This window comes from Megalobrama amblycephala, unplaced genomic scaffold (assembly GCF_018812025.1).
Source record: "Megalobrama amblycephala isolate DHTTF-2021 unplaced genomic scaffold, ASM1881202v1 scaffold370, whole genome shotgun sequence".
NCBI classification, from domain to species: Eukaryota; Metazoa; Chordata; class Actinopteri; order Cypriniformes; family Xenocyprididae; genus Megalobrama; species Megalobrama amblycephala.
This window is the reverse complement of record NW_025953349.1, coordinates 342,630-364,027: the sequence shown is the minus strand read 5'-3', so window position 1 is coordinate 364,027 and position 21,398 is coordinate 342,630. Positions and strand designations below refer to the sequence as shown.

General features: G+C 36.0%; 1 protein-coding gene across 5 annotated transcripts in view; it reads right to left on the bottom strand.

Annotated features, from left to right (window-relative positions):
* The window catches only part of LOC125261202 (rho guanine nucleotide exchange factor 26-like), a 55,516-nt gene that overhangs the window by 6,358 nt on the left and 27,760 nt on the right, over nt 1-21,398 (bottom strand). For 4 of the 5 annotated variants that reach the window (XM_048179804.1, XM_048179803.1, XM_048179805.1 and 1 more), the window contains 4 exons: nt 9,711-9,863; nt 8,885-9,014; nt 7,766-7,840; nt 7,574-7,663 (listed from right to left, as the gene is read on the bottom strand). In XM_048179804.1, the coding sequence (XP_048035761.1) occupies nt 7,574-7,663; nt 7,766-7,840; nt 8,885-9,014; nt 9,711-9,863 (448 nt within the window). Of the gene's footprint in view, nt 1-7,573; nt 7,664-7,765; nt 7,841-7,862; nt 8,083-8,884; nt 9,015-9,710; nt 9,864-21,398 lie in introns of those variants that run through there. The other variant, XM_048179807.1, reaches the window with a different exon arrangement.

Here is a 21,398-nt window from a genome sequence, read left to right as displayed (position 1 = left end):
ACCAGTTGGATTAAGCTCTCCAAGTAGCTGTGTAACTCTACTTACACAATCTGAGAAGGCCCTCAGCTGTGACATGGACATTACTGTAAACACATTAAAGTGGTTTGTGGTAAAGAGCAAACACATGCTTAATAGGATTATATTTGAGTTAGTTAACCCAAAAATTAAATTGCTGTCATTAAGTACTCACCCTCATATTGTTCCAAACCCGCAAGTTAATTAATTAAACACAAATTAAGATATTTTTGATGAAATCCAAGAGGTTTTTTTATCCGCCATAGAAAGCAATGTAATTACCGTCATTCAAGGTTCAGAAAAGTAGTAAAGATATTGTTAAAATAGTCAACGTGACTACAGTGGTTCAACCTTAAAGGGATAGTTCACCCAAAAATGAAAATCTGATATTTATCTGCTGTAGGTGACTTTGTTTCTTCAGTAGAACACAAATGATGATTTTTAACTCCAACCATTGCGGTCTGTCAGTCGTATAATGCATGTCAATGGGAACTTCGTCTATAAGAGTAAAAAAAAAACATGCACAGACAAATCCAAATTAAACCCTGTGGCTCGTGATGACACATTGATTTCCTAAGACACTAAACAATCGGTTTGTGCAAGAAACCGAACAGTATTTATATCATTTTTTACCTCTAGTGGTGTTTTAGAGGTAAAAAATTATATAAATACTGTTCGGTTTCTCGCACAAACCGATCGTTTCCTGTCTTAGGACTTCAATGTGTCGTCACGAGCCGCAGGGTTTAATTTGGAGTTGTCTGTGCATGTTTTTTTTTGACTCTTATAGATGGTGTTACAGTTTGAATGCATTATACGACTGACAGACGGCAACGATTGGAGTTAAAAATCATCATTTGTGTTCTACTGAAGAAACAAAGTCACCTACATCTTGGATGCCATGGGGGTAAGCAGATAAACATCAAATTTTTATTTTTGGGTGAACTATCTCTTTAATGTTATGAAGCAGCGAGAATACTGCTCACGTGAACAGCGTCTGCCAATACTGAGTTGGCATTCTGATGGTCTTTATAAGTTTGGACTGACATGAGGGCGAGTAATTAATGACAGAAATTTCATTTTTGGGTGAACTAACCCACTAACCCTGGAAAAATGCCAAAAACAACGAGTTTCTGAAACAACACAAGCTTCGCTTCGTGGAAGATTTAACCAAAGAGGAAAAGGACAGGCGATCGCTTCTGTGGCCACATGTGAAGAAAGCACGTGAAGACAACAGAAAAGCCTACTATGTCGGATCCAAGGCGTTCATTGAAGGTATTGAAATCAAGCTCGATATGGAGGGCCAAAAGGTGGATTGAACTTTATACGGCTAACTTAGTATTCTGCAGACCCTTTAGATGCATGGCCACAAACTCATCATACTGTTTTATCATGTTCAAACCTAACAACGTTTCTTGGTTCATAATTGATGTTTATATATAACATATAGACTACTTTTTATATTGAGTTCATATTGTGGACTAGTTATATTTTATCGAGTTTGTTTCAAGTCTGTTCTGCTTTTGAAGTTGAGGATGGACTAAACCCTCTTCATATTTCTGTTCTTTTCTCTCCTGTTGATATTTTATAACAGAGTTATCACTTATATCACTTAATGTAAAGGGCATTCGAGATATTGTAAAAAGAAAAGCAATATTTTTGTTTTGTAAAGAGATGAAGGCAGATTTTATTTTTTTACAAGAATCCCACTCAAGTGCAGAAGATGTTTTGTTTTGGAAGAACCAGTGGGGTGATGATCTTTGGTTAGCACAAGGAAATAATCATTCAGCGGGTGTGAGCATATTAAAAGGCAACTTCAGAGGGAAGATTCTTTGTAACAAATATGATGTCAAAGGGCATTGGGTTATTTTGGTTATTGAAACTAGCAGTAATTTGTTTATATTATGTAATGTTTATGGATACAATTCTTCTTCTTTAAATTCTGATTTGTTAGAAATTATAGAGGAAAATGTCAACATTCTCTCAACTAAATTTCCAATGGCAAAGATAATTATTGGTGGAGACTTCAATATGGTTCATGATAATGTTCTAGATAGATTCCCCCCCAGAGTTTTTAATAAGAATAACAATCTCCAGAATTTTTGTGATAATTTAGCTCTCATAGACATATGGAGAAATAGAAACCCCCTCATTAGACAATTTACATGGAGCAATAAGCAGATAACTCAGCAATCGAGAATTGACTTTTGGCTGATTTCCTCTGATTTACAACAGAAAGTTTTAGAAACCGAAATTTGCCCAGCTATTCTCACCGATCACAAAACTTTAACCTTAAAGATTAAATCTGAACATATACAGTATAATTCTAGTAATGTAGGTTATTGGAAACTAAACAATTCACTTTTGTACCATGAAGATTATATGAAACAAATCCAATTATTAATAAATAAATACTGGAAACAGGCAAATATTCAAAAGGAATATGGCATGATGTGGGAACTATTAAAATTTGAAGTAAGAAAATTTAGCATTCAATTTGGGAAAAAATTGGCTATGAAAAAAAGAACACGTATTCAAGACATAATTAGAGAGATTTCAAATTTAACTCAAACACCCCACCCACCCAATAATGATATTTTAGAAAATGTACAGAAAGAACTAAACAATATTTATCAAGAAAAAGCCAAAGGTGCTTTTGTAAGATCTAGAAGAAAATGGATGGAAGAAGGTGAAAGAAACAGTAAATACTTTTTTAGTCTTGAAAAAAGAAATGCAGAAATGTGTCTGATTAGAAAGCTAAAAATTAATGACATTGTTACTGAAGACCTAGTTATGATTTCTAAATTTGTTTCTAAGTATTATAAAGATACCTATTCATTAGAAGAAAATCAAGATAATTCCATTCTTTTTAAAACAATTAGAAATCCAAAAATGCTATCTTTGGAAAGTCAAATTGAATGTTCCCAAAACCTTTCTCTAAATGAAATTGAGATATCCATTAAAGCACTAAAAAATAACAAATCACCTGGAAATGATGGCCTTACTTCAGAATTTTATAAAGCTTTTATAGACGATATATCTAAATTCCTCTTAGCGGTATATGAAGAAGCCATCAACAAAGGATCCTTACCTACATCACTTAGACAGAGTGTCATCACCTTGATCCCTAAACCTCAAAAAGATAAATTATTACTAGAAAATTGGCGACCTATCTCATTATTAAATAATGATTATAAAATAATGGCAGCAGTTTTTGCAAAACATATGAAAAATGCCTTAAATGAGATAAATGATGAAACTCAATGTGGATTTATGAAAGGATGTCATATATCCTCTAATATTCGTTTAGTTATTGATTTAGTACAATATAGCAATTTACTAAATGGAGACCCTTTAATACTTTTTCTAGATTTTAGAAAAGCTTTTGATACAGTAAGCCATAAGTTTATATTTGATTCCCTAAAACTCTTTGGTTTTGGACAATATTTCATCAAAAGTGTAAAAACTATGTACTATGGTAGTAATAGCTCTATTAAACTTGCTAATGGAACATCTCCCAGATTTGAAATAAACCGAGGCATCCGTCAGGGATGTCCAATTTCTGCATTTCTTTTTTTAGTTGTAGCTCAAGTGTTAAGCAATATGATAAACCAACACCCATTTAAAGGAACTGAATTTCATGAAAGGCAAATTAAAATATCGCAACTTGCTGATGACACAACAATTTTTCTTGGCGATAGTACTGAGATACTATAATTAATAGCTTTTCAAAATTCTCTGATTTGTACTTAAATTTGTCTAAATGTGAGATCTTACAACTCAAAAACAACAACCTATCCAATGTATGTAATATTCCTGTTAAAAGTATAGTAACCTATTTGGGAATTAAAATTTCTAAAAATACTGATGTAATGGTCAACTCTAACTTTAAGCCTGTTATTGGAAAAATGCAAAAGAAATATAACTCATGGTTAACAAGAGATCTTTCTATTCAAGGGAGAATTTTATTGAGTAAAGCAGAAGGTCTCTCGAGAGCTGCATACCTTTTTTCTTCTCTTAGTGCTCCAAAGGATATATGCTCACAAATGGATAAATTACTCTTTAAATTCATCTGGAGAAACAAACCTCATAAAATTAAAAAGAACGTCCTCGTTAATAAATTATCTAATGGTGGGTTAAATGTTCTTAATTTTACTACTTTCAACCAAATTCTAAAAATTAATTGGCTTAAAAACTTTGTAAAAAAATCAAACAAGTATTTTCAATATAGTCCCATTTTTTTTATTTGAAAAACTTGGGGGTTTAAATTTTTTGTTGCAATGTCCTTATATAACTGGTAAACTTCCTGTTGCTTTGGCAAATTATCATAAACAAGCATTACTCTTTTGGTCACTTTTGTACAAACACAATTTTTCTCCTAGCAGATGTTTTATATGGAACAATGGTAATATCATTCATAATAAGAAGTCATTGTACATGGATAATTGGGTTCAACACATCATTTTAATTGTTAACCAGCTCATTGACAAAAATGGGCAATTATATACATACCCCAACTTTATTTCAAAATATGTTTTTTTTTGTGAATGAAAAAGAATACAACAGAGTAATTAAGGCTATACCCAATGGCATAATAATGTTAACCAAATTCTCAGACGTAGATGTTAGTAATACAACCTTACAAAATCCTCAACTTTTTGTAAATGGTTTCTCCTTTTTTGATAAACATTTTAATAACAGTTTTATAAGAAATTCGTTTAATGTTGGATCCATTCCTTCATGTCAATCAAAATGGCTTAAACCTCATTGTATATCTTGGCACAGCATTTGGACTTTACCATATAAATATATAATTTCTAATAAAGTAAAAGAAATCATTTACAAAATTATTCATAGATGTTATCCTGTAAATGCAGCCATTAGTAGATATATCCATACTGTCTGTGATAAATGTACTTTTTGTAACACATCATCTGAGGATATTGAACATTTATTTCTTTATTGCCCTTTTTCTATTTCTTTTTGGACTGACTTTAAAATAGACATAACAAAAAAATTAAACAGAACTCTTAATTTAGAACCCCATGATATTTTACTTTGTTTTCAAAACTCATATTTTTCTCAAAAGCAAAATTATGTTATTAATCTTTTAATTATTTTGGCAAAGTTTTATATTCATAAGACAAAAATAACTCAAAAGAAACCCTCATATATTACATTTTATAACACAGATCTCACAATATATTTTGAAACTCTTTCAAACATGAGATCACAAAACAAAAAGCTTAAAAAAACAATACAAACTCTGAAGCTTTTCAAATTCATGTAACTGCCCTAATAATATGTAGTACTTTGTATCCTTTTTTTTTTTTTTTCTTTTTTTTTTTTTTAAACATTTTCTTTTTGTATTTTAGTTATTGTTGGTACTCTTTGTTTTATATGCTCTGGTATATATTACAATGTCTTATATTTGTCTTGTAAAATAAATAAATATTATAAAAAAAAAATAAATAAATAAAAAAAAAAAACTGTTGTTCACAAACACAAACGAATCTACGGCACTAAGCAAAAGATAGTATGTTTCAGCTTGTAGTCTGAACTGAATTCGATGCGAGAAAGTCTGCGGAAGTGACATCTGTCTTTAACATTTAAAAATTTGCATTTAAATCACTCTAATATGCTGATTTGGTGCTTAGGAAACATTTCTAATTATTTTCATTGTTGAAAACAGTTGTGCTGCATGTCTTTACTGTCACTTTTCATCAGTTTAGTGTATCCATGCTGAATAAAAAGTATTACTTAAAAAAAATTAAAGTTCAAACTTTTAAATGGCAATGTACATACATACAGTAGCACCTTTTTTGTCCTCGCTGGATGTATAAGTGTAATCACTTGATTCATCTCACTGACAGAACAATTCACTCTCTAAATCAGCAGGAGCCGTCCTTGACTCACTAAACTGCAAAACATTACTTTTTGTGTCTAACTTGAAATAAATCAAGAACTGTTACTGTTACTTGTCCTTAAGACTCATAATATAATGACTCCCTGGTTGTACATATGACAAGATAGTTATAGGTGTGTGTAACTGGATTAGCAATTGGAATGGAATTACACATTAAAACGCTGACTCAACTAAAGTGTGAGTTTGGTGTGGATCATCTATTTGATCGTAGAGACAGGGAGTGTTTGAAACTTTCTTGAAAACAGTCATTTTTATTGCAACTCTATTTAGTGAAGTAATTACACAACTCACTAGACTGGGTAAACCCAGCCTGATCTGCCCGCTATTTGATTTCGCCCGGCAACTCAGTCTGGAAACCCGTACATTCATTTCTGCTGCATCTGTTACACTTTTGCGGGAACCAATCACAGACTGGCTTATCCACCTTGCTCGCTATTGGCGGGTACAGAGCTCTTTCTATGGCTCTGGGCGGGTATAACACGATGATGTCTCTCGCACGACCGTCAATCCAATTCCTTTTAACCTCTCAACGATGCTAAATGACTTCTTTAGTTTAGCAAACAAATCGCTCGACTGGGTGTAAATATCACTCACTTTCATGTTTTTTTACACAACCTGCAAAAATCGCTCGATGCAATTGCTGCTTCTGCAAACCGCTGATCAATGCTACAAACCAATACAAACTAAGCCTGTCTGGAGTTTTCGCATCACTCTGCAAAAGTACGTCACCCGGATCGTTGATCTGATTGGTTGAAGGACTATCCAATTGCGTGAATAATGCTTGTTGATCACGCCTCTTGTGCAGTAGGAAATACATAGCAAACTCCTCAGACCAATGTTAAATTTTAAATTGAGCTTGGTCTGATGATAGCCAGACAAACAACTCACCTCAAAAGTTACACATTAAGAACTGCTTTTTTTTTTAGTAATAACTTTTTATTGGTACTTACATTAAGAAATTATTAGTATATATTTAGGACTAGTGGTCTAAAAATATATTTCCATAGCCAATATATATCGGCCAATATCTGCCATTTTTATAATTATCGCATTGGCCTATATGTTTTTTTCTGTTTGGCCGATAAGTGTTGGAAGTGGAATTTTATTTTAACAGCGCTGAGAATGCAAAGTCTGTGTGCATATGCACAGGAGCTCTCAGTTTATGTTTCTGTTTTAACTACTTCTTTATTTATGGAAAATTATATTACAGAATTACAAAATCAAAAAAATAATAAATAAAATAATTTAGTAAATATGTAAAAATACATTTTACAGTAGAAATTGTTATGCATGTGTCATATTTTGGCCTGGTTTTAGATTAAGCCCTGTCAGTGCAAGTTATTTTCAGTTAAGGCAGCTCAAACATGCATTTTAGTCTCAGACTAGGCTTAAGCCCTTTCTGGTGTGATATCACATTGACTTTTTTATCATATTGGCTTTATATCAGCCACCTTGGTTAATAAGATATTAGCATTGGCCAGTAAAAAAAAAAAAAAAAAAAAAATTGTGAATTACTAGTTAGGATCGGAAGCTTCCTTGAAAGTATAAAATGAATCAAGGAAGTGGAATTGTTAAGTAGAATTGTTAAAAACCAGAATCGTTAAATTCCTGTCATAGGTTGTTTTATTCTCTTACCTTAATTTTAAACTCCAACTGGGAATTGATGGTGTACATCATTTCCGTTCTCTCCATTGTACGAGCACCCTCATTACATTTCCTCACAAGCTGCATATACACACATACAGAAAAAAAGATGGTGATTATTAACTAAGGCTCTCTCAGACAACATTAGAAAAATCAACAGTGGTAATTCAATGCATTTCTCACCTTGCTGACAGCATGCAGAGCTTTTTTACATGCCTCATAAAAGACTGAATCATTGGGCGTCTTCTGGCATATGGTCTACAAGACAAAACCTTTTTGAATCAAAATGATCTTTGAACTGTTGGTGCTTTTATACACTATTTATTATGCTGTAAATATAAAAAAGACTAGCAACAGAACTTGTTTCCTGTTTATATAATATAAGTTTTTGGTTTATTGTTCCTAAAGCATTTTGAACACTTTATCTTTAAAGTAGCGCTCTCAAACTTTCTCCCACGCTTGTCTGATATTTCCCAGCTAGAGTTGTACTTGTTTCTGAGCTGTGGGAAGAAAAAGAGAGAGAAGGAAGGAAAGAAAATCAAACCCAACTTTCTCATACTCAGAGCCAGCCAGCCCAGCTCACTGTCCTAAACTCACCGCTAAGCTCAGGGGACCCACAAACAAAGCGACAGAGGGATGGAAAGATGAGAGGGTGAGAAAATGAGTAAAGGTCTACAGGAAGGAGGGAAGGATGGTGATAAATGAAAACATGAGCTTTGAGGATAGGGACCATGGAGATGTTTCTAGGTCATCTTTAGTGCAGCTGACTCCCTCTCTTTACATACACAATCCCCTGAAGATGGAAAAGACAACAGAGAGGAAAGAGCACCAACCCTTAAAAATATAATAAAATAGACTCAAAACCAACTCAAACCATTTACCCTGTGCTAAAATACTGCAGAAAAGTCTCAAGCAAACAAAAATAAATCTTAACAGAATTATTACAGTTGAACGGAAAGGCCCTGAAAGCTAAAACTATAATAAAACAAAAAAGAACTGGAAGAGAGTGGAAGTATGATAATAAAGTATGAAGAAAAGAGAAAGAAAAACAAGTAGCAAGAGACTTTTATCAGTTTAATATGACATGTTATGTAACAGGGAAATTCCTCCAGGTCAAACCAAATACATAACATTAGTGGCATCTCAGACACAGAGATGCTGCTAATGTTATCAAAGCATAAGATGCATGTCAGAAGATTAAGAATGTAGTTACAAAAGAGCTGGATGTTTATTTCAGTGTTAGAGATATTAGCAGGGGTCAGGCTGGGTCTAAAGGGGAAGACCAGGGATAATGTCACTCACATCCATCAACAGGGGCAGTCGTGTGACTCTCTGCATGGGAAGGATGAGGAAGGAGATCATGGGAAGGTTCCGGCAGTCTGGGTGGGCCTCGATACGTGTCAGTACCTCCTTAAAGGACGAGCTTTTATTTCTGAAGGGATGAACAGACTGTTAAACTAGTGATGGGTGCAGAGTGTCATGTGATCGCAATTGGAACTTTTTTCATAATTGTGTTTCTTGAGAAAATTATGCAATTACAAGAAACAATGTGTATTTCTCATGTTTGTGACATAACTTGACTATCTACAACAACTTTTGTCACAATGTTGCAATTGCGACTTTATCAAAGTTGCAACTATATCTCACGTTACGATATATCTTACAATTGTAAATTTGTTTCTCTTAAATGCGACTATATCTCACAATTTGAATTTATCTGCCAATTGCGACTTTGTTTCTCTTATTTGCGACTATATCTCAACATGACTTTGTCAAAACTGCAAATGTGTTTCTCTAAATCACAACTGTATCTTTTATATGACAACTGCATACATTGCAGCTGTGATATATGCAGCAATGTAATTTCTCATACTTCTTTCTTTATCTTCTTTTTCTGTATCTCACAATGTGATATTGCAACTGCCATTTTTTTTCATTTCTCGCAATGTGACTTGTTTTTAATTTAATTCTTCTTATCTCACAGTTACTCTTTTTATTTTTTACTCTGAGGCAGAAAAAGGCTTTGTATAAATTTGATAAATTCTCTGTCCAGAAAAAGCTTCAGATCTGCTAAGCAAAAGGGTAAAAGTCAGAGGTGAAAGAGTCTGTGTATGTGCGCTGTACTCACAGGAGTCTTTGCAGGGTTCTCTGCTGGTACACTTCATTCGAGCAGTATGTCACATAGGGGTCAAAGTTTGACTCGGCGTGCCTTGTAACAATGTCACTTATGTCATCAATTACAATATTCTGCTGGTGCCGATCTTCAAGTTCCTTGAAAAACCTGGAGAGAAAAGGGAAAGAATACAATTGCATTACAATGCTAACATGCGTGACGTGCTTTACATAACATCAACACAAGGCAAACATGCACAAATAAACATATGCAACACAAAGCCAGGAAACTGTTCTAACACCTCCTTCCCCAGCCTATGATCACATCAGAGCACAGGACTTACCAAAGCCACTCAAATGACCAATCAGGGATGTCAGTATGAAAATCATACACACATGCTCTTCCTGACCGGACACACACTTCATGACCCATCATAGGGAATTCACAATTTTTCAGTAATCCAGAGGATGCAGCTCAGAGCCATCTGTGCTGGAACCCAGTGTGACCTCTAGTTCACAATCTCACAATAGACCACAGAAAGACACAACCTAAATGCTAAATCTGGAAGTGATGCCAGTAAGGTTGTTAGCACAGGGGCCGTGACCCCGGGACCTTTCTACAGGTGTTTGGAGCCCTATCAGCTTTACAGAGGGACAAGAGTTAACCGATGGAGTCCAAAGGAACATGACTAAAAATAAATTTGTACAAAGGGCAGGGGTGTAACGGTACACATATCTGTAGCAGAAATTTTCAGTATGGGTCTTTCGGTTTGGCATGCATGTGTGACTTACCAAACCGTGACTTCAAAACTGAGGTATTTACCGAACCATCACTTTTGTGTACCGTTACACCCCTAACAAATGGTAAATCTATTTCTGGTCTTGGAGGTTAAAACAGTTACTGAAAGTAAAGTTCAGCTGCTGTGTCAGGGAAAATCCATCAGAGGAATCTTAAAATTACTTTTTACTAGTACAAAAGTCTCTCTATTCACAGAAGAGGAATCTGAACTTTTATGTGAGCAATTTGTCACACAAGCCAACACACACAATCGGACACATATGCAGCGGGCTATTTCAGGAATGCTTTGCACTTCTGCTCTGGTGCAGAATCAAGGCAACTGTAAATGTACATCTGTTTGTCTGTCATTTACAGAAGGCCCAGTGTCATGTTAATCATACTCAGGAATCATGAAGGACCAGAAGGAAAGTCCCATTTTGTGCAATATATACAGCCAAATTGAAGTACATCGTCAATGACATCAATATCACATCAACTAGCCTAATTCCTGCATAGACTCACCGGCAATGAGAGGTACATAAAGACCTCACTACTCTGAACTAACTACCTACTCTGGATGTCCCCGTCTTCGGCTCTCCAATGTTTGTTTGTAAATGAGTATTTATGTTTGTTTATTTGAAAAGCTATGGGCTCTAGTGAACTGATGATATTTCTCTTGCTTGTAAAAGAGAAAAACAATAACAACACAGTTCAATATTTTTGTCTGTGGTTTGCTGGACCTAATTTATACTTAATCAACATCATACCTCTGACATCTTGCTTTTTACTGTAGGACTTAAACACCAGATTTACTGGAGTGAGTGTTTTCAAATCACTTCTTCAGAAGCATAGCTTGGGCTAAATGAGTCTCATCATGAAACATCCCGCCAAACCAGTCCTTCAGAAGAAAACATTGATTCACTGACTAGAATAAAATGCTGCTGTGTGGTCAATGAGGAGATGATTTCATTTTACAACCTGCAGGGCAGATAAATGGATTCCAGACAAATTACATAAGCCTAAAACATGTAGTGGGCAAAACTCACTAACTCAAGGTTGTAAGTGTCATTATGCAATTCTCAGAAAACTGTGTAATTGCCTGCATTCCTTTACAGTCACATTCCTATATAATAAATGTTGTTTTTTAATGGTTAATCAAAAACTAATGTAAGGATGAAACTCACCAGAATACATGATCCTAACTGGAAAGCTGTTATTTCAATCCCTGCAAGGAGCGAGGCATTAGCAATCAACATGTTGTTGTTAAGTCCCCAGGACATACAGTATATTTTGTTACTATGTTGGTGACATATATATTTATTTTTTAGATGTGCTGGTGATTGTTAATAGTTTTTGCTTGTGTTGCATGCTCCCATGTGCCTTTCCTTGCTGCAACTCCCTGTACTATCTATTCAATAGGTACATTTGGGCTACCTGATATCAAATCCTGCTCATCAGTTGTGATTGGCTTAACAGAGGAATGATGAAGTACAAAAGGTCACAACTTTCATCGCTCAGACATAGAGATATTTCCTTACAGTTAATTGAATTGTTATACACAACTGCTTGTGGGCAGCACAGCTCAGGCGACCCAAGTTTGAGACCCGGATCAAGGTCCTTTTCCAATCCTATTCCCCTTTCTCTCCTCTCCACTGCTTCCTGTATCATCTATACTGTCCTATCTATTAATTTTATGCGTTTCGCTGTCTTATGCATGTGTCGTGTCCTCACAGCTTTCAAAGTATACTCAATCATAGATAAGCGTGAATGGATGAGTTCGACATGTGCAGTACAATTGCTTTTTTATGGTCTGCCAGCCATCAGAGGGCAGCACAGAGTCATGTCATTTACAGAACATTCACTCTGAAGTATAGAAGAAAAAAAGTAGCATATCGCCATTGTATGCAAAGTTTAGCACAAGAACCAAAAAGAAAACTTTGAAGAGGCAGCTTTGTTTATTATTCTTGGAACAGCATGCTATTTTGTATTGCTCTTTCCACACTCTTCTTTGACTACTGCACAGTATATCACAACTGTGTGTGCTGCCACGTAGTGGACTATTCTTTCTCACCATTCACCTTACGTATACACAGTTGTACACATACCATCTGCACAAACACAAAAAAATGGTCTGCACATCGATGGTGTGCGTGGATGTAAGTGGACCCTCCTGATGATGAAAATTATGTCACACGGGCAGTACACAGACCATGGTGAAACATGGATGTCTGAAGTATACTTCACACTACTGACTATTACAATCTGCGGAATGCATTTCAACAAGAAAACATGTTAAATGGATCTGAGAGTACTAGACTCTTACTGACAGCTGAAAGCACAATGAAATTAGCCATACAATAAACATCTGAGCATGTATACAAGCTGTAGTTTTGCCAAGGCATTTAGCTCAAAACTTATTTAGTTTGACTAAGAATCCCATAACCCCTCTCTCATGGTATGTTCACACATTTGGTTTGATTAAAACAAACTCTGGTGTGTTTGCTCTGTTAGATTTGAATAAGTCTGAAATGCCATCCAACCTTGGTGCACACCAAACAAGCGTGCCGAGCCCCCTGAAGAGGTGGGTCTCGAATCGATCCACTTCCAAACAAACTCTCGTGCAGTTCAACTGAAATATGAACACAACAAGGACCAAAGACATCTAAACACACCAAAACAGGATGTAATGTCACAAGATTCAACCCCAAAAATGGCAGAATGCTCAAGCATACCTGTTTTTTCTCATCATAGGAGCAATGTTGCCCATTACAATTTAGTACAGGTGTTGGAAATGCTTTTGTGACTCCTTTTATAAGTCTTCAGGAATTGTCAGCTGGTAGAAATGCCATCATATGTACACACATAGAACGAGCGCATTTAGCCTAGCACACAGCATTGTTTTGGATGTTCGGTAAGTTCTGCTGCAAAATATACAACATAAAAGGCATTTATTCCTGTATCATTAGGTACGGTCTAGAAAAATTAGTGTGAACGCTAAGCGAACCAGGACTAATGTATCATTTTATTTTTCTTTTATGTGAATACACCCTCAGACATAACACAGATTTGATAACCTCAGACAGTATGCATTAAATGCAATTATCCCACAAGTTCATTATGTTTTACTGGAGCAGTGCTCACTGCCAGATGTCTGTAAATGTCTAAGAATTTAGTAAATATTTAATCCATCTGTGTGAACACTGAGCGCTTTTGCAGTCATTATAGCCTGTTGGACTTTGATCACAGGTTTGAGCATACAATGGCCCTGCTGTGAACAGCTCTGAGGGATATTTGTGAAGACAAGTAAACTTCAGCAATATTCAAGCTCTTTGAGTTTATTGGATACAGCTGGTACAGTGAAGAAGTACAAGACACCTAATTTAGTATTACCTCTAAAAAAATGTATAGGTATTTTCAGATAAGACATTATTTCTCAAGTCATAAATTACACATGCCCATATTGAAAACGTGAATTTTGAAGCTGTTATGTTAATAAAAAGTATGTTTCTTATAAGTAACCAGATAACAACGTTTGGGGGGTGAGTGTGTGAAGTTTACGTTGTAGAACATTCAAGTATCAAGTTATGTTTACCACAGACCTTATTTTCACTTATACTGTATATTGAAAACCCCTTTTATAAAAACCCATAGGAAAATCTTGAGGAAAGCAGTGGCGATTTAGTCTTCTAGGTTTTGATGTCACCACTTGCAGCACACTATAACTGTGGAATGAGCATGTGTTCTCATAAATGAGGCTAACCAGCTAGACTGTTCCTAACAGATGGAGAACAGAAAGTGAAACCATTTCTTGTATTCTGAAAATACAGCACAGTGTTTCTCACCAGAGGTCAGCGGGGGTAAATCCTGTCCGCAGGGCATTAACAGAACAGAACATTTGTTCATGAGTGTGGCCAGCAAGGGATCAGCAAGGTTCATACACATTTCTACCAATAAATTTCCATGACTTCTTTTCTATGAATTTTGAGGCAATTATTCATGACCTAACTTTCCATGAAACGTCTATGTATACATTTTGAATAAGAATAAAAATCCATGTTCAAATTTCAAATCACAGCATATCTTAACTAATTAATGACAAGCTATGTGGTTTCATATAAAATAAACATTAAAACATTATTTATGTTATCAAATCCATTAAAGGATTGTTAGGCTGCATAAATTACGCCAGCCGGAAACGGGAACACTTCCTACAGTATAACACCAGATGTACTTGTTACATCAGCCATCACTAGATATTGTTGAAAAGTTGTTATTTTGGGGGGTTTTTTTTGCGCATAAAAAGTATTCTTGTCGCTTTATAATATTAAGGTTGAACCACTGTACTCAAATGAACTGTTTTAAATATGTTTTTAGTACCTTTCTGGGCATCTGAAAGTGTTAATTATCTTGCTGGCAATAGAGGCCTCACTGAGCCATCGGAATTTATCAAAAATATCTTAATTTGTGTTCTGAAGATGAACAAAGGTCTTACGGGTGTGGAACGACATGAGGGTAAGTAATAAATGACAATTTTCATTTTTGGGTGAACTAACCCTGGGGATGCCTCTGATTGGCCATTACATTCATAAGCTCAACAGAAATGTGTGTAATTGGTTATAATGCTCAATGCTGCAAAACAAAATCAGATGGAATGCTGCAGTCGGATGGATCGTTAAGTATTGTAGCTTGTTTAACTTCCATGACTTTTCCAAAACTTTCTGGGTTTATTTATTTTTTTAGATTTTTTTTATTTTCCCAAAACTTTCTGGAAATTACTATTTTAAAATTCCATGACTTTTCCAGGTTTTTCATGACGGTACAAACCCTGGATCAGAGCCGTAAGAGGGTTGAGATGTGGCATGGACAACACTGATGGGAAGTACATATGCGTGGCACACAGACACATAATACACAGGCAGACAAGAATTTGTCATTTTAGTTCTCTTCCTTCTCACTGACCAGATGGGTGAAGGGAGAGAGTGTCTCCATGAAAACAATGGTTCCAAAGATATGGGGGTCAGCTGAATGTTCCAGTATTTAACTATGATTATACAATGAGAGTTCTATGGTAAATGGAGGTTTGTAATACTGGACGTCCATCTAGACATCTAGTTACACAATATCCATAATGTGACATTTTCAAGTGAAAAAAGGATATTCAGAGACTAAAAACAACAACAAAAAATTCTGGTGAAATTTCCAGGGATATGGGCATCTCAATGTGGCTGTGAATGTGAGTAAATTGATACAGTAGGTACGGAAAGTATTCAGACCCCCTTAAATTTTTCACTCTTTGTTATATTGCAGCCATTTGCTAAAATCATTTAAGTTCATTTTTTTCCTCATTAATGTACACACAGCACCCCATATTGACAGAAAAACACAGAATTGTTGACATTTTTGCAGATTTATTAAAAAAGAAAAACTTAAATATCACATGGTCCTAAGTATTCAGACCCTTTGCTGTGACACTCATATATTTAACTCAGGTGCTGTCCATTTCTTCTGATCATCCTTGAGATTTCCTTCATTTGAGTCCAGCTGTGTTTGATTGTACTGATTGGACTTGATTAGGGAAGCCACACACCTGTCTATATAAGACCTTACAGCTCACAGTGCATGTCAGAGCAAATGAGAATCAAGAGGTCAAAGGAATTGCCTGAATAGCTCAGAGACAGAATTGTGGCAAGGCACAGATCTGGCCATGGTTACAAAAAAATTTCTGCTGCACTTAAGGTTCCTAAGAGCACAGTGGCCTCCATAATCCTTAAATGGAAGACGTTTGGGACGACCAGAACCCTTCCTAGAGCTGGCCGTCTGGCCAAACTGAGCTATCGGGGGAGAAGAGCCTTGGTGAGAGAGGTAAAGAAGAACCCAAAGATCACTGAGGCTGAGCTCCAGAGATGCAGTCGGGAGATGGGAGAAAGTTCTAGAAAGTCAACCATCACTGCAGCCCTCCACCAGTCGGGGCTTTATGGCAGAGTGGCCTGACAGAAGCCTCTCCTCAGTGCAAGACACATGAAAGCCCACATGGAGTTTGCTAAAAAACACCTGAAGGACTCCAAGATGGTGAGAAATAAGATTCTCTGGTCTGATGAGACCAAGATATAACTTTTTGGCCTTAATTCTAAGCGGTATGTGTGGAGAAAACCAGGCACTGTTCATCACCTGTCCAATACAGTCCCAACAGTGAAGCATGGTGGTGGCAGCATCATTCTGTGGGGGTGTTTTTCAGCTGCAGGGACAGGACGACCGGTTGCAATCGAGGGAAAGATGAATGCGGCCAAGTACAGGGATATCCTAGATGAAAACCTTCTCTAGAGTGCTCAGGACCTCAGACTTACCTTCCAACAAGACAATGACCCTAAGCACACAGCTAAAATAACGAAGGAGTGGCTTCACAACAACTCCGTGACTGTTCTTGAATAACCCAGCCAAAGCCCTGACTTAAACCCAATTGAGCATCTCTGGAGAGACCTAAAAATGGCTGTCCACCAACGTTTACCATCCAACCTGACAGAACTGGAGAGATCTGCAAGGAGGAATGGCAGAGGATCCCCAAATCCAGGTGTGAAAAACTTGTTGCATCTTTCCCAAAAAGACTAATGGCTGTATTAGATCAAAAGGGTGCTTCTACTAAATACTGAATACTTAGGACCATGTGATATTTCAGTTTTTCTTTTTTAATAGAAAAACTTGTGCTTTTTTCAGTTGTTTATAAACATATTAATGACAAAAGTGTCATTACACTGTATTCAGCACAAACTAGGCTACCATAATATGTGAGGAACATGTATGTACATGTTTGTATTTTTGAAGGAATAATGTTTATGCGTGGTTATTGAAAAAAAAAGTATATTAAATCTGTGTTCACAAGACTTCTGGGTATTGGAGGTTGTAGACTAGAGTTTTTGCTTCAAAATTATGTAAAAATTATAATGCCTACTCCTTCATATAAAACAATATATTGATTTAGTTTTTGTAAGACACTTTTTGTCAAGAAACACAATATGCGTGGAGGTGTGAATCATCATGAATAATGGGTCGTTTACACGAGAAGACAAAAGAATCACATCATAATGACCTGAAATGACTTGCATATTAATGAGGCCTTTCAGTCAGGTAGGCTGTGAAAAAACCCTCTGTAATCATGTCTCAGCTCAATTAAAAAAAATGGTATTCTATTATATTCTTTAAAATATAATGTATTTCTGTGATGCAAAGTGTCTGAACAATTATGTAACCTCTATGGCATTTCATATAGGCTTTTAGCTTAAAAGCATGCACATTTGGAGAAATATTGATGGATTCTTATATCAGGCATGAAAACGGGTCAGGGGTGAAAAAGGTGAGAAGGATATTACCCCTCTAGGGGGGTCCGGGGGCATGCTCCCCCGTAAGAAAAAAATAAATATTCCATATTTTAAAGCATCAATCTGATGCATTTTGAGATGCTTTTTTTGCCAACCTGGGGAGAGCTGGAGAAACTTAACTTCAGCCATGAGTCAAAAATTATTATGGCCTCCTTACTAAGTATTATGCAAGCCATTTCATGCCAGCCTGTCACTGGGTCTAACGTTTACAGTATATTTGGGGGAAGAACCTAGCGCTATGATTGGTCGAACTCTTCTTCTTTTGCCATTGCTTGATTTGAGGACTGCGCGTGCACAGAGCCGTCATCAAGTTTTTGTGTAGTTTAGAGTGACAAATCACACCAGCGTACTTTGAAGTCAAAATGCGTATCCGCTACGCAAATTGCATACATGTTGACAGGTCAACTTATTGATAGAACGGTGGACCACTTTACCTTCTTCCTTGTCAGTCCCCTCACCTCAAAATCTACCTCCTCAAAAACGGTAGCGTTAGCTAATAATTTTCCACCGGAGCCTTAGCTAGCTGGCTAACGTTGCGTTCTCTCCTGCTGTGTTCAATGACTCCATTCATCAAGCTGTAGCTAACGTTAGCTAAGTCTATGTCAACAGAGCTCCTGGGTAACTTAACTTAGATATACCAAAAAAAAAAAAAATAATTATTGAAACCATCCAGTGCTCAACGCTAAGGATTCGCTAAGGATTTTCCGGGCCCCACAACAAAAAAATTAATAAAAGTAAAAGACAAGAAAATGGGCCTATAAAATAAGCATAGTTATTGTTTTCATTGTTTTTGATACATTTAACCTCAATAAATAAGGTTATGACACCAAAAGCTACTAGATTAAATATTTTCAATATTGTTAGACAAATAAACAGTAAGTAGTAAAATAGTAACAAATAATCAAATTACGAGTAATAGCACAAATAAATACAACAGAACAAACATATAAATTAAATAAATGGTGCTTTTCAAGTTTTTCATGTAGGTTTAAACAGAAGATTTTCAGGTACAGAAATTGTAATCTAATGTAGAATAGTAACTATAGAATAGATAACTTTAATAAAGTTAATCAAGAGCAGTTACAGATGCATTAAAAATGTTTTTAATGTTCAAAATATAAAACGTTAAATACTGTTATTTGAAATTTTTAAAAAATGAAGACACTTTAAATGTGAAATTAAACCCGCCAGTAGGTGGCAGCGAATCACTGTTAATGAGCGAATCATTGAGATTCAACTGATTTATTCAAGCGGCTGATTCATTCAGGAAGTGTTGCTCAAAGACGCAAAACAATTCTGTGGACTTCTGTGGCGAAATACAGCGAAACAGACGATTTGGTGTCTAAAATGTAAGTCACTTGATATTAAGTTCTTGTTCATTAAACTTGTTCATTAAACAAATATCACATTTGTAATCATGCTATTTGGAGAAAAACAGCGCTCTTTGTGTAATATTGATTAACTTTATTAAATTATATATGAAATATATACAGGGGCATTTTTGCCCCTTATCTTGAATTTTGGGGGCATTTTAATAGACTAAATCACGCAGTGAAAGCGTACACTTTAATATGTTCACACACTACTCTAACCTACTAGACTATGTCTAGTACACTATGTAGACTATGTTTTTGTAAAGTGAGGGACATACTCAATAATTTCAGATCGTTAAATCAACAATTACAATATTATAGATGATATATAACGCACACCCTACAGCAGCCCGATCGGGCAAGTGACAGGTGCATCTACTGTCCCGAGCATCGTTCACACTGGCCCCGGGTCCTTCGGGCAGTCCTTATTGTCGAGCCCTGCCATCACTCACCAAATTCAGTCAGGTAAATCGCCAAGGCCAGGCGTGCTTTCAGCTTCTGATGGTGGTCTGCACTGGTGATGCAAGGCCCTTCGCGTTAATATTTCCATGCACTCGCGCTCCCTTCTGGCACGCGCACCTGTTCGCAGTTCACTGAATATGAATACACCGCCCCCCCTCCCCTCCAAAAAAATTTTTCTCATCGAATCTACACGATTCACGTAGGTCACCTATTTTGGTTTCAAAACGGCGAATTTCGCCGAAAGGTGAGGGATTTTCATGCCTGTTATATGTTTATGTCAATATTCTATACTGAGGAGTAATATTTATTCAATATTTATTATCATCACTATGAGTGCTGGATACTGTGTTTTCAATTCATACTTGCAGCCAGAGGGCGCTCTCTGTACACCTTTAATCCACAAATTATTCTAAAGAAGAAGAGGACATTTCAGGAATGGTGTTTTCAATTCATACTTGTAGCCGGAGGGCGCTCTGTACACCTTTAGGCCACAAATTCATATAAAGAAGAAAAGGAACCAGGAACTAACAGCATGTCTTCTAGAGATTGCTAACCATGGCTTTAACATCCAGATAAACACTTTTCAGGACAATAAATACACGATTGAGACAATGCATACAAGTATTGCCTCTGAATTTGTCTCTGAATAGCGCTGGCTCCGTGGGTGTGGCCACATTAGCGGATAATGAGCTGAATCACGGATTTCTGACATGGCTCTCTTTTCATACAGATTACATAAACACAGAATGTTTGTTTTCGATTTGACTTTCATGATTTAAAACCTGACATTTCAAAGTGTCTTTAGACATAAGTGCATTTTTTTTGTCATTAGTATTCACTAAGTTACACTTCATTTTCTGAGAACTATCAGATTGGACTTCGTGCAGAGGGAGACGAGAGATCACGCATCATGTTAGTTTTCTTTATTTTACAAAAAGCACAACATTGTGTTTTTACTCTGAGTGTACACAAATAAAAGAAGACATTCTATAGTTTCAATTGATATATTACTTTTGTCTCTATGAAAAGAAATGACGGAGTATTTTAAGTCTGTTTTGCTGCAATGTGAAAAAAATCCTGCAAAACGCGCCGGCGCGTTTTCAGACCTCAGGGAGTTAAAAATAAAAACCTAAAAGGTGAAAAAAATATATATAAAAAAAAGTAATATGACCAAAATCTTGTTTCACTTTATTTTCTTTCATTTTATTCCATTATGTAAAAATAAAACTGCACTTTGACTTATACTTGAGTACATTTAATGACAAAAATGTACTTTTACTTAGTTACACTGGGTGACGTTCCTGGTGTTACTTTATTTGTAATGCAAATGTTAAGAAATGCGTAGTCTATTCCAAGCACATTGTCTCTTTTAACTGGGGCATGAGCGATGCCCCATTCGTGAATGAATCGCTCTTTTGAGTTGATTCTTTTCAAAGTGTTGTGAATCAGTTTGAGTGACCTGTTTACTTCACTGCCCGCACTGAATCGTCTGAAGCGGTTTCACAAAAAAAGCATTGGAACTGGATGAAATATTTGAATGCTACCTATCCACAATCTGATTTCTGACTTGTGATAAATGTAGCCTGAATCATAATCACACCATATTCGTTCGTTGGCCAGAGGAGAACTGGCCCCCCGATTGAGCCAGGTTTCTCCCAAGGTTTTTTTCTCCATTCTTTCACCTCCTTGCCACTGTCGCCTCTTGCTTGCTTAGTTGG